Source organism: Protobothrops mucrosquamatus, unplaced genomic scaffold (genome assembly GCF_001527695.2).
Source record: "Protobothrops mucrosquamatus isolate PMUCROS unplaced genomic scaffold, P.Mucros_1.0 scaffold2358, whole genome shotgun sequence".
Lineage (NCBI taxonomy): Eukaryota > Metazoa > Chordata > Lepidosauria > Squamata > Viperidae > Protobothrops > Protobothrops mucrosquamatus.
The window spans coordinates 39,333-52,883 of NW_015388436.1; the positions used below are offsets into that span (position 1 = coordinate 39,333).

General features: G+C 39.5%; 1 protein-coding gene across 1 annotated transcript in view; it reads left to right on the plus strand.

Annotated features, from left to right (window-relative positions):
- LOC107295484 (cadherin EGF LAG seven-pass G-type receptor 3-like) overlaps window positions 1-13,551 on the plus strand; it is a gene marked incomplete at its 5' end in the record, with an annotated part of 75,393 nt that overhangs the window by 19,190 nt on the left and 42,652 nt on the right. Inside the window, 9 exons of the mRNA XM_029285860.1 lie at window positions 1,963-2,051; window positions 4,605-4,762; window positions 5,780-5,943; window positions 6,540-6,665; window positions 9,186-9,355; window positions 9,714-9,899; window positions 10,242-10,352; window positions 10,935-11,103; window positions 11,799-11,940. Coding sequence (XP_029141693.1) covers window positions 1,963-2,051; window positions 4,605-4,762; window positions 5,780-5,943; window positions 6,540-6,665; window positions 9,186-9,355; window positions 9,714-9,899; window positions 10,242-10,352; window positions 10,935-11,103; window positions 11,799-11,940 — 1,315 coding nt within the window. The remainder of the gene's footprint in view (window positions 1-1,962; window positions 2,052-4,604; window positions 4,763-5,779; window positions 5,944-6,539; window positions 6,666-9,185; window positions 9,356-9,713; window positions 9,900-10,241; window positions 10,353-10,934; window positions 11,104-11,798; window positions 11,941-13,551) is intronic.

Below are 13,551 nucleotides of genomic sequence, written 5' to 3' on the forward strand. Positions count from 1 at the left end.
TCTAGTGCAACAAATGAAGACACTTGAGACCCTTTAAAATCCCTTGCCAAACAGAATAGTCCTTTATTACAAAGTGATAGTCACATTTCCAATCATAGGAAAATTTAAATACCAGTAGCCAGGCAAACAAGAAAAGCAAAATACTGTATTTTGCACTAGACACTCTTTCAATATTCCCATTTCCTTGAGATAGTCATTTGCTGTTGACAATGAGCAGTCAGTGTTCTAATTTTGAAGCTTCAGAGGTTGGTGAACCTTCAGGTATTTCATTTCAAAACAAGCACTTCAGCCCATAATTCAACTTCAGAACACTTCTATATGCAAATTTATGTTGCTATAAATGTTTGCTTTAATCAATTGCAAGGGTCACAGAGAATTAGTCTGTAGGCTAATATACCAGATTCTGTGTTTGCACCCATTACATTTGCATGGCTGATCTGTACAAAAATGTCAGCTTGTACTTTAGTTGGGTCATGTGACTGATTCTGGGATGATAGCCCAGAACAATTGTGAACTATATATCAACATAAAGATATATGTCTGAATGACATGATAAGGGGGGAACATGGAAGATGGCAAGATAGTATATCTATACATGCAGCTCTGTATTCACCTGCTTATATACATACAGTAAGTGTCCACATATCATATCAGGTCTACAGGTTACAAAGATTCAAGTGCTGTCAGAGTGAATGCTAATGCTGGAAGCCATGTTCTGTTTTAAGCTGCAGTTTAAAAGCTTTACTTTCATGCGACATAGCAATACTCCAAACCCTGATTATGCATAAAAATATTATGGGCTATTCAACTTTACAGGCAAGGTTCAAAATGGAAACATCCTAAATATAATTACTGTATTACAGAAAATGGCTTTCATTCCAGGGAGCTAAAAATGTCAATAAGGCAGACTCCAGTCTTATTACTAAAGCATTCTTCCTTGCTTAGTTGCAGAAAATAAATATCAGATTTGTTGTGTTTTCACCTGGTCAAACAAGAAAAAGAATAGGTAAAAAAGTGGACATCTATAGTTATCCTTATGAAAGTTTAGCTAGCGAAAAAATATAGCTTGATGTTTATTTACCAAACATCAAAAACAGTTAACTGCAAAAGAGAGGGGGGTGGGAAGGAACAGCAGACAAGAATTTACATTATATATCTATAAGGCTTTGGAAACAGTACCTCCAGGTGGCCTCAAGAACTCTCTAAAATAATGCAAATGATCAGCTCTCTGCAAGGAGTATAAATCCTTCCATTCCCCACCATCCGGTGAGAGCTGAAGAAGCTTCTTGGATGAAAAGTGAAACATCTTCAAAGAAAAACAAGAAAGTCCAGTTGCTTTGTGACAAAGCACCTTTGGGAATTTGGTGGACAGGGATAATATAACCAACATTGATACAGAAGGCATTTTTGCTACTTTCCTTAATGAATCCAAATGGAGTAATGCTCATAAATATTGATACTAGTGTAAAATCAATATGCTTTCTTTCACAACATTCTAGGGTTTTTTTTAATGCAAAAAACATTAAAGGAGTATTATGTATCCAAGCAACCTATTTTTTCTTTGTGTATTTGTGTGTGTGTACAGAGTATTCCTATAATGTTGGCTTAACACTAGTATTGGTGATGACATATGAACATTTATATAACTCCCCTTTGACGGATGATGTTCCTGCCAAACATTATTGTAGCTCACTTAGATTAATCAAAAAACCAAATGAATGGGATTTATACAAAACCCTTTTCATGGTTTTAGGGCCTTATTTTTTTTTTTAATCCTACTTAAAAAAAAATTCCTTTGGATCGCCTTCAGGGTCAGGATTATAGGAAAGAGTGTTACTTTTTTAACTCCTTAGTGGGCTGCAGTTCTGATCCTGGCTGTTTCCCCATGGGGTGGAGAATGAAGAACACACAAATGTCATCCCAATCTACTTGCTGTGGGTCTAATATCCCTCTGCCTTGCAGGGGAATCAAGCACTGTTGTTTCTCCATCTGTACCAGGAGGGGTTAGTGACGGTCAATGGCATACGGTGCAACTTCATTATTATAACAAGGTAGGCACAAACATTTTTGTGTTGTGGTGGTTTTCTTCTTCACCCTGGTTGCATTCGTAGCGCAAGTTGTCTTCCATGTGCTCAGTCCTCTTTTTCCCCAGGAAACCTCCCAAATTCTTTTGTCACATAGAAAATGACTAGCCTTCAACATTGTACTAACCTATGTTTTGTTAGACAAACCATTAACACACAACGAGAAGTCCTCATTTAGTACATTTTCATTTGGGTACAAATGAAAATGGCTGGGTCCACACAACACACAAAAGCAAAATGATGACTTAGCAGATGTGTGAACCCAAGCCAGGTCTACCTTCTCAAGCAGAGCCTGAGGTATTCTGTGTAAAAACATTGATAAAAATAAGTCAGATTGGTTTGGGCCAATGCTAGCATGGAAAATTACTTGTATGTCCTTTTGGCACTATGATTTCCACAGGAGACAGTGAGATGTAAATGAGATAAGTAAATATAGTAAATAGTTGGTAAATGTACAAATTACAAATGGCACAATGCTACAAAGAAAACCACAGCACTCTGTCAAATTCTTCCCCACTGGCACTTTCTGCATTTATTCTAGGCCAATGATGGTGAATCTTTTGGGCTTAATGTGTCTAAAAGTCAGAAAATGCCTAACTTGACTCTGCTAGCTTGTCTCTCATATATATGCACATACACAGACACACACATCCCCAAACAAAGAAGAGAGAATTGTCTTTCTTTCCTCCCATCTGGGCTATCCCAGATAGTGGAACTTGGCAGCAACTCCAAGGCAGGGCATGAAGTAGAGGCCTAGGCCTTGACTTCAGCCCTAGCACCTCAACTTCAGCCCTAGTGCCACTACTGACACCCCAAAAGTCTGCCATGCATCATTCCCCAAGGCATGTGAACCTTGGGCAATTGTGCAATTCCCCTTGTAACCAGGCATTCTGCAGGATCTGCCATATGCTGCTGACTTTCAGGCAATGTTCTTTTTCTGCTGACAGGCCCTTGCAGCCTACCTGAAGCTGCTCAGGATCACACAAGGCCTTCCTTCTTAAAGCAGCTTTGGAGAATACTCCTTTTTGGTCTGTGCAGCCTCTGAAAACTGTATGAAAGTACATCCTGCTCTTATGTGGTTTTTGGAGGGTGTGGAGACCTGTGAGAGCACAGACTCTCACATAATTTCCATTGGGTCCAGATGGCAGCTGAGAGTATATCCCATTCTTGCATGGCTTCTGCAGGCTGTGGAAACCATGTGAGCCATTTGTCTGAAATGGTATAGGGTTTCCTGCCTGAGCAGGAGGTTGGACTAGATGACTTCCAAGGTCCCTTCCAACTTTATTATTATTATTATTATTATTATTATTATTATTATTATTATTATTATTATTATTATTATTATTATTATTATTAAGGATGGGACATGCTTTCAATAAACGTTTGGTCTTAGTGAACAGTGATGTGTCATCTAAAACGTTGTGACATGTCACCTTTGACCTGTGTGTCATAGGTTCGCCTTCACTGCTCCAGGTTCTGACCCTGAGCAATTGAATCCCAAGACTGGGAGTGAGAGAAAGTACATCAGAGTGTGATCTCACACTAATAAATGATCTTATCTTGGGCTTGTCCTCATGTTGACCTGTTTAGGTGCCATATTTATAAGTCTGTTAATGTGGTATTCCAAAGATCAGCAGAGTTTAAAGATGTAAATGCACTTTTCAATTATATGCTTATATTTATGTAGCAAGATTTACAAGCTGGGGCAGGGGAACAACAAAGAAGATATATTCAGTGTCAGAAAAACGGTACAAGCCAAATTAAGTTTTTTAATTTTATAAATAGGTTCTTTACCAATGAAATGAAATTACATTAATATTTTTATGTGATCAAGATTTAATGATTTATTTTTTTATGATTTATGACTTATTAAGAGCCATGGTGGCGCAGTGGTTAGAAAGCAGTATTGCAGGCTAACTCACTGCTCACAGCCAAGAGTTTGATCCTGACCGGCTCAAGGTTGACTCAGCCTTCTATCCTTCCGAGGTTGGTAAAATGAGGACCCCGATTGTTGGAGGCAATTTGCTTGCTCTGTTAACCGCTTAGAGAGGGCTGTAAAACACTATCAAGTGGTATATAAGTCTAAGTGCTATTGCGATTTTAAAAGAAGCTGAATGACGTCCCGAATGTTTTTATTGTTTCTGTTTTCTTTTTCTTTTTTGTATTTTTTTTTCTTTTTTGTGTATTAAAGCAAGAAAGAGAGAATAGAGGTTTTTCATTCCCATGAGCATGGAAACCATGTATAAAGCTTTCTACTTTTTTGGGGAAACTTGACTCCACACTGAATGATTAAACAAATATGACAACATCTCTTTCTATGGAATATTAAGAAACACCATTGTGTGTGCTCGCATGCTAGTTCTCCAAGTGTAGGGTTATTAATTAATTTTTTTAAAGTGGAAAGGTATAATCTAGCTGAATTCTGAATCAGAATAGTTTTAGTGGAGTGCACCTTAATCCAGATGAAATGTAAGGTTGGTATTAAGGCAATACCTATTCAGCCTTGCTTTATCATTTCAGCCCAAAATAAACTCTCTGGGTTCGGTGCAAGGACCTTCCACAGACAAAGTGGCCATTCTAACAGTGGACAAATGTGATACATCTCTGGCACTACAGTTTGGCAATGAGATTGGGAACTATTCCTGCGCAGCAGAGGGAGTACAGTCCAGTTCCAAAAAGTGAGTCTTTTGTATTTTCAGCTAAAGTAAAAAAGGTGCTGAGTCCATTTCCCTGTCCTGTGCTGTCCTCTTTTTCCTTTACATCTTTTTTTTCACAGCTTCACTCTAGTTCATGCTCAAGTGGGCCCTGGAAAAGGGAAAGAGGAAGCTCCATAATATGGTTTATAATACACTGTAATTTCTGCAGGATGAGACACGTTTTCACCATTTCTCATATGATGCCTGTTCTCTGCAAGCAGTTATTCAGCCCTAGCTTAACTAAAGAAGCTTGCAAAGCAGCTGCAACTAAGTTTTGGTAACCTTGTCTTGTACTGCTTTTTCATACCTACCAAGGGGGGGAAAATTGCTATTCTGCCAGGCAGATCATCTTGAAACTTCCTGTTTGATAGCGCATCTATGAGTTGGTTGAGAAAAAGGGCTAGGGGATGTCCAGTGAAGTTTTTTGACAAAAAACTTCAGTTCTTCACACATGGCTTAGTTAACTTGTGGAATTTATCACAAGACATTATGGTAGCCACTAATGTGGATGATTTGACAAGGGGAATCAGATAAAAGAAGTGGTCTGTCAAGGGTTATCTATCCTGAGGATTTCAGCATCATCACAGTGACAAAATTAGCATGCCACAAATGGAAGTTGGAAATTGGAATTTATTTATCAAATTTTTAGGCCACCCAATTGTTAACAATTGTTAGTGACAGGAGAGGAATACATCTCCAGCTTATAAGCACTACAGAAGCAGCTGACTGGTTGCTGTATACTCAATAAAGATGGGCAGTAGCCTCTTCATATACTTCAGTTTTTTGCTATATGGATTCCGTCTTTCAATAAGCATTAGCAAACAAAACAAAACTGCTGATTGACCACATTTTTCCATTTTGGACTTAAATGTAACATTGCAGAAACATATTTATGTTGTCTTTGTAGCATTATAGTGTGTGTGTGTGTGTGTGTGTGTGTGTGTGTGGAACAACTGTTACAAATACTACTCTCAGGGGTGTTGTTTTTTTTCCCTCCAGATCTCTGGACCTTACAGGGCCTTTGTTGCTTGGAGGGGTCCCCAATCTGCCTGAAAATTTCCCAGTGGAGCACAGAGAGTTTGTGGGCTGCATGAGAGACTTGTACATTGATAGTAAACACATTGACCTGGCTTCCTATATCGCAAACAATGGGACCTCCATAGGTAAGGTCAACTGTTTAAACATCCTTGATACCTGATCTTTCCTCTACCACATCTTCTCTTTTTTCCATTCTAGTATCACAAATATTTGGATTAAAAATTCTCGGAATAAAGAAACAGCAATTGTGATTTCCCAAGTCATCATCTTAGACCACAGCAGTGTTAGCTGACTTCTTTCACTAAGAATTCTGGCACAAGAAAAGTTGATCAAATGGCAAAAGACACTGTATCTTATCCGGATATCTAGTGTGAATTGTACCTTTTCCATTATGAATGTCTTGGAAATCACACACTTCAGGAATGTATTGCCAGCTCAATCCTTAGGTTTCTACCTTAGAGGTCTCTGCTGCTTGTTTGCAATATGTCTACCCTAAGTACAATTAATTCTAGATCCTTCCCATTGGAAAAAGGTAATATTTCACACCAGGGATTTTTGATAACAGGAGTTATTTCTGCCTACGTATCATCAAGCTGAAAATTTCCAAAGCACGTTTTCATAGTCTAGAAAAGTTGGGAATGAAGACTGAAAGAGAAAATATTCCATGTTAACTGTTTAGTCCTTTGTATCCACTTGTGCTGTTCCCCTCTCATATCTGCAGGTTGTCATCCCAAGCACTCCTTCTGTGATTCAAATCCTTGCAAGAACAGTGGCACCTGTATTGTGGGTTGGTCTTCTTTTATCTGTGAGTGCCCCATAGGCTTTGGAGGCAAGGACTGCAGGCATGGTGAGTATAATACAGAGAAGCTGAATGGGCAGTTGAGCATAGGAGAAGATATTTTGAGCTTTAATGGGAATATAAACCAGTAGATAGGGCCCCAAGAAGGGAAGGAGATTCCAGGGTGACCAACAGCTGAATTTTCAGAGAAAGATAGCTAATAATAGTGTTCTTGAAATCAGCCAAAACATAATTGGAAATGGCTTTGTTTAATATTTTCAACAAAGTTGAAAGTTGAAGTTCCAAGGGAATGTTTCATGATCACAGTTAGTCTTCTATAAATTGCTACATGTTTCATCAATAGAGTCTATCTATACAGAAAACCTTATCTATTGAATTCCCAGTTAGTTTTGTGAAAGTTGGAATTCCTACTCTATCTGGACTCATTCTTTGAACTCCTACTGAGAACTTTGGATAGAAAAGAGTTCTACCTTCCCATCACCTCAGTTCATTAATGAAAGCTTACAAGTGGCCATTGGCAGCCTGTGATAGCATTAGACCAGGGGTGTCAAACTCAATTTCATTGAAGGCCCATCAGCATTATGGTTGCCCTCAAAGGGCCAGGTGGGCGTAGATGGGATGGTCGTGGCCAGTTTGACATGGCCAGCTCGTTGCTCACGTTGATGTGCACCTGTGGGGGAGGCAGGCAAAGCTGGGAGGGGAGATCTGGAAGTCTCCAGTGGAGGAAGGTGAGACCAAAGCAAGTGCCAAAGCCTCATCCATCAGAGGAGCCTCAACATCCCCCAGATGTAAGGCTGAAAGGGGGGGCCCTGGCCTGATGAGCAGCAGACAGGACCTGGCCCATGGGATGAAAGGTGGGTAGATGGGTGCAGGGTAGCACAAGCTGAGCATTAGTGGGGACCGGCTCCAGGTTGCCTTCTCTGTCATATGGCATGGCTGGAGAGGGGGGAAACGGCACTCACAGCGAACAGGGAGACAGGAGCATGGGGAGGCATGAGCTGAGTGTCAGCAGGGGCAAGCTCCTGGCCATGCTTACCTCCTCCTCGAGGCTGCTGCTGCCGGTGCAATTCACGGGATGAGGCAAGGCGAGACGAGAAGAAGAGAGGCCAAGCAAAGCGAGGCCAGGGGTGGCAAGTTGAGGTGAGGCAAGGCTGGACAAGGAGATGAGAGGCCAGATGTGACAAAGAGAGGCCGGGCAAGGAGAGGGGAGACCAGGCATGATATGGCCAGGTCGGGCAAGGCAGGGCCGGGTGAGAAGAGGCCAGGCATGACAAGGTGAAGCGAGGTGAAGCAAGGCTGGGTGTGATGAGGAGAAACCGGGTGTGGTGAGGCAAGGCCAGGTGTGATGAGGCAAAGTGAGGCCATGTGAGGAGAGGAGAGGTGGGATGTGTCGTAAGGCTGGGCGAGGAGAGGAAAGACCAGAAGTCATGAGACGAGGAGAGGCCAGGTGTGACAATGTGAGGCCGGGAGGGGTAGGGCGAGGCCAGGAGGGGCTGGGTGATATGAGTTGGGCAAGGCAAACGAACTGCAGCTGCTGCCAGGCACCGCCTCCTATGCGCGCCCGTGGGGAGCGCCCAGCGACACTGGGGTGGACCGGGGCTGAGGCAGCAAAAGCCGGCCCCTTGCCATTTCCAGGACAGTCCTGTGGGCCAGATCTAACCACATCGCAGGCCAGATCTGGCCTGTGGGCTTGAGTTTGACATGTTTGCATTAGACACTCATAAAGGATTTCATTTTGAAACTGGAAGAAAGCACAATTCAACCTATGGCTCTCTCCTATAGACCAAACAGGCACATGGTAGTTTACTTAGGTATTCATAAGCATGCTCAAAATATAAAATAAAAAGAATCTCAGTCATTTGAAACTGTGTAGTCTAAAGTTCTAAAAGCATTTTTGTAGGTTTTCAAATATATTCCCTATGACTTTGCCTTTCTACAAATAGTGGACAGATCAGTTTATTTCTTACTTGTTTCATACATCTATTTTTTTATTTATTTAAACATTCCTATCCTGCCTATCATATATATAATTCTAAGCAATTATATAATTCTATCATTTTTACAGTAATTTGCCATTTGAATAAATTTAAACACATACATTTTTTTAAAAAAAGTATTTTCTCCCAAAACACATAGTCTGAATGTATTTTCTCTCAAGATTTCTGAACATATTTCATCTTAAAATATGCATTTTATATGCAATTTGGTATGTATTTTGAGCTAAGAACTACATTGCAAAACGCAAAGGTGTGAAATCTGAGGGGTTAACAGTGTTCCAATCTGTTTGCATGTTAATTGGAAATGTGCCAATCTGTCGGTTGTTTTAAAATGCAAATTGAACAAAACCTTGGGCATCTGCATTTCATACTCCTCAGCTCCTGCTACAGGCGCCTGGGCATTTTAAGTAAGATTATATTTCCAGCCCCATGCAGATAACCATGATATAAATGTCTCTGAAATGAAGGTAAAGAAATTGTAACAGTAAAAGTAGGGACTTCAAGCTTCCCCCATCTTGAGCTTCTTTCTGCTTCACTGAATTCCAGCATCTTCTATCGTCTTTTTCTCTAGCTATGCATCATCCTCACCATTTCCATGGCAACAGCATCCTTTTCTGGGACTTCAGGAATGAAGTTAAGATTTCCACACCTTGGTATATGGGCCTAGCATTCCGGACACGCCAGGCAAATGGAGTTTTACTTCAGGCAAATGCTGGGCAGTACACCACCATACTCTGTCAGGTATCTACAATGTAGCTGCTCTGGATCTGTGCTGCTATAAAACCTTGCATCAGATGTTCTATGAGGCAATCATGTCTGTTTTTTTTAAAACTAAGCTCTTTTTATGTATCAGATTTGGAACAAGTATAGCAGCAATAATTCTCTTATGTAATAGAACACTGGGACCCCACAGATTTGTAATATCCTATTTAATGGCACTGTTCTATTTAGTGTCGGAGTAGAAAGACTTATTCTTAACTAGAAGAACTCACCATTTGTTTGTAGAGCATTTTGTGAAGAATTTTGTGGAGTGCCTGAACTATCGTAGCCTTACTCATAAAACAGAATTTGCTCTGTGCTGACTATACCATATCTTTAGCTGGATTCCGGCCTGCTCTCCTTCATGGTGAATAGGGGACCTGGACGCACTGCCAAGATCCTTCTGGATCAAATGCAATTGAATGATGGAGTATGGCATGACCTTCAATTTCATCTACAAGATGCTCGAAGTAGCCATGAGGCACGTTACATTATCACCCTCAGTCTGGATTTTGGATTCTACCAGGTAAGCTTTGAGGCTGAAGGGCAAAGTATCCATGCTGGGAGAAAAACTATCTAGATTAGGACTGGCATTCTTCCCTGTAGTTCTATATTTTCCCTCCTCCAACAGTGTTTTTGACAGATTCAGGACCCTCAGTTTGACAATTAATTTTCTTTCTGTCTAACAATTTGGGATCAAAGCTGATATCCTTGTTTTAGCCCACACTTTTCTGGGTGGCATTGGAGGAAATTTTGTCACCATAGTGTCACAGAGTATAGATGATAAGGAACTAAAAGATTAACCCACAGATGCAAGTAAACAGTAGTGATCACGTAACGTTCCTATTCTTGTATTTCTTTTCTAAAGGATACTGTGGTCATTGGCAATGAGCTTCAAGGCCTGAAGGTGAAACATCTCCATGTTGGGGGAATCCTAGTGTCCGGTAAAGTGCATCATGGTTTCAAAGGCTGCATCCAGGTGAGTTCCAGCAAATTTCCAAATGTCAAGTTTTCTGCATGTTTTATCTTTTAATTCAGAGATAAGCAGCATTTACTTAAAGAAATTAAAACCCCTTCAAGAGCCAAAGATAAAAATTAAGTCATAGATTCTTTTTTCTTTTTCTTTTTTTCTTTCTCTTTCTTTCTTTCTTTCTTTCTTTCTTTCTTTCTTTCTTTCTTTCTTTCTTTCTTTCTTTCTTTCTTTTTCTTTCTTTCTTTCTTTTTCTTTCTTTCTTTCTTTCTTTCTTTTTCTTTCTTTCTTTTATAATGGCCATGAGTCTCAGTAGACTTTTCTGCTTCACAATAATTAAGATCTCTGCATAATCAGAAAACCATGAGAACATTTTGTAAAAATTACTCGGTAGTTTTTCCACCCACTTGCCCCCACTTGGAAATGTTGACTAAATCATCCATTACAATGGAGAGCTAAAAGTCAGAAGAAAGTGTTCTTGGTAGGCTATGCTAGCCTAAATAATCCAAAAATCTGAAGTTCTTTCCATTAAAATCCAAACATTTTGGTGCAAACCTGAGCTTTATTTTTCTTTTTTCATTTGGGTTTCAGGGAATTCACCTAGGTGACACAGCCATGGGAAATGCACTGCCCAAGCCCAGCAGCACTGTGAACGTAGAGGCAGGATGTTCTGTGCCCAACTCTTGTGAATCCAACCCTTGTCCTGCGAACAGTATATGCCAGGATCAGTGGCAAAGCTACTCTTGCGTATGCAAACCAGGTAGGAGATGGATAAGCAGCCTAGATTGCAAATCTTGTTTTAGTCTTTATTTCCCCTTTTTTCCTTGTTCCATTCCGTTTCATTTTATGGTCCTTTACTGTATATTCTGTATTGTGTATTTTTGTATCCTCCGCTTTCCTTTTATTGCTGCTCCCTAAAATTCTCCCTGTGCTCAGATGAAAGCCACCCATCTCTACCCAAAAGAGTAGGCATAAAGAGCTTATTCCACAGTGGAATTTTCTTCTAAATGTGGACATACAATAGTTTCAGAATGTTGGCTTTTGACAAAAATCTACCAGTAATTGCAGAGAATCAAGGATGAGGAGTGGGGCAGGTAACATTAAGGAAATATCTGCTTAGTTTTGAATGTGTAATCATGCCCCTCCTTTTGGTCATCTCCCAATAATTTCATTTCCCCATGACATTTAGCCATTCTGAAATTAGAATGAATATTCAGTTCAGTGATCAAATAAGCCAAAATATGCAAATTAAACAAGTTTAGATAATATTCCTATTGTGCCTTTGGCTTTTTTGTGTGTAATTAAAGGCTGGGAAAAGAATGGGAAATGAGAATTGATATAGGCTTTGCAATGCCCTGTTGTGACCCACTTTAATAAAATTCAGGCTTTGTTCATGTTGTCCTCTTTAAAAAGGCATTAATGTTGTGACGTGACTGTCGGTATATTTTATTCTAGGATATTATGGTGGGAGTTGTCTGGATGCCTGTCAACTGAACCCTTGCAAGAACAAGTCAGTGTGTAAGCGAAAGCCAGGTGCTCCCCATGGTTATATCTGTGAGTGTGGAGAAAATCACTTTGGGCAGTATTGTGAGCACAGGTGAGATCAAGGACAGTTTGTGGGTTTTAGCCTCTCACGGATCTAAGAAATGTTATTCTCATGTTTAGATAGAATTTTCTGCTCTGGGGACTCTGTGTCACTAGCAGTTAAGGGCAGAATGATGGGGAAATTAGCCTCTGATCTTTGCTTCTCATCTAACACCTGACTTAGATAACATTTGACATGACCAATTTGCACACTGAAAGCTTTGCTGCCGCTGTGTCCTGAAATTCGCAAAATCAGAAGAGTCTCAAGCTATTCATAGTTAGGGGTCTGTGCTCAGCTTAATAGGTCCTGTGGTAGAGTAAAGATTGGATATTATGACATGATGTAGAAGTTAAATGAAAGTGAGATGGACAGCTATAAAAATCAAACAAATAGATAAATGAAGGAAGACGATAATAGTTTTCGTGTAAAAAAAAAATCCTTAAACTTCTATAAACCTTTGGTTTAAAAACAACGTTTCCTGTGTTTGATAGTGTACCACCTAGCCAGTATTTTCAATGTGCATAATTGGTTAAAAAAAAAAAAAGACATGATGACAAGCTGTAAGGAAGGCAAACCGGCAAACCAGTCTCTGCATTTTATCATCCTTCATTGCCTTCTTGCCCAGTTGTCACAAGCAAAATTAAATGATTGTTTTGAGAATAGTTGTCTTTCTTGGGTGATTTTTTAGTTTAATGGAAGGATGGGGAGAAAGTTGGGAATACTAATGAAAAGTAATAAAAACCAATGACATATGTCTTTATTCATGCTGAATATACTCAGTTATCTGAAAAAGAAATTTTGTGTTCGGGGAGCCATCCCTTGGGGTTGCCTTTCATGCCATTTCCAGTCACTGAATAGACCATACCCCCAATTTCCATTGACCCAGAGACAGAGCAAGGAGTACATGGTTGCTGTTATTTGCTGCTTTGTCAAATGTCTGCATTTTGTGTTGGGAACAAAAACAATGCTTTGAGCAAGACTGAAGCATTTTCCCTAAGAATGCTTGCTTAGTGCTATTATTTGTCCAGTGTTCTGTTGCTTCTGCACCATTCAATAATAATAATAATAATAATAATAATAATAATAATAATAATAATAATAATAATAATAATAATAATAATAATAATAATTAAAAAATCAAGAACAATTACATCATATTGTGGGTTCCACAGTGATCATATCAGTACTGAAACACATGCAACTAATGGGAATTAATGTCATTATGACATCACAAAGATAGAGAGGAAACTAATTAATTCTGGATTGGACAGATATTTTTATTCTGTTAACATAAACTCATAAAAATGCCTAAGGCAGGGGTTCTCAAACTGTAGGTTGCAACCCACAGAGGTCATGAGTAAATGTGAGAAGAAGTTGCAGATATTTTTGTGCTTGCACATGCAGTGCTGCATCATTTTTCAGAAGTCGCTCCCAATTTTCCTAAAGAAGCCCACAGTAAAATCACGATTTTTTACAGTTGCTTCTATAAAAAGCAAATATCAGTCCAAAATAAATATGGATGGGTAGAGGAGTGTCTCAAAAATCCAGATTTTAGGAATTACGAGAAGCTCTTCAAATATGTTTTGAAATTTAATTGCTTTTTAAATTTTTAATGACAAATAT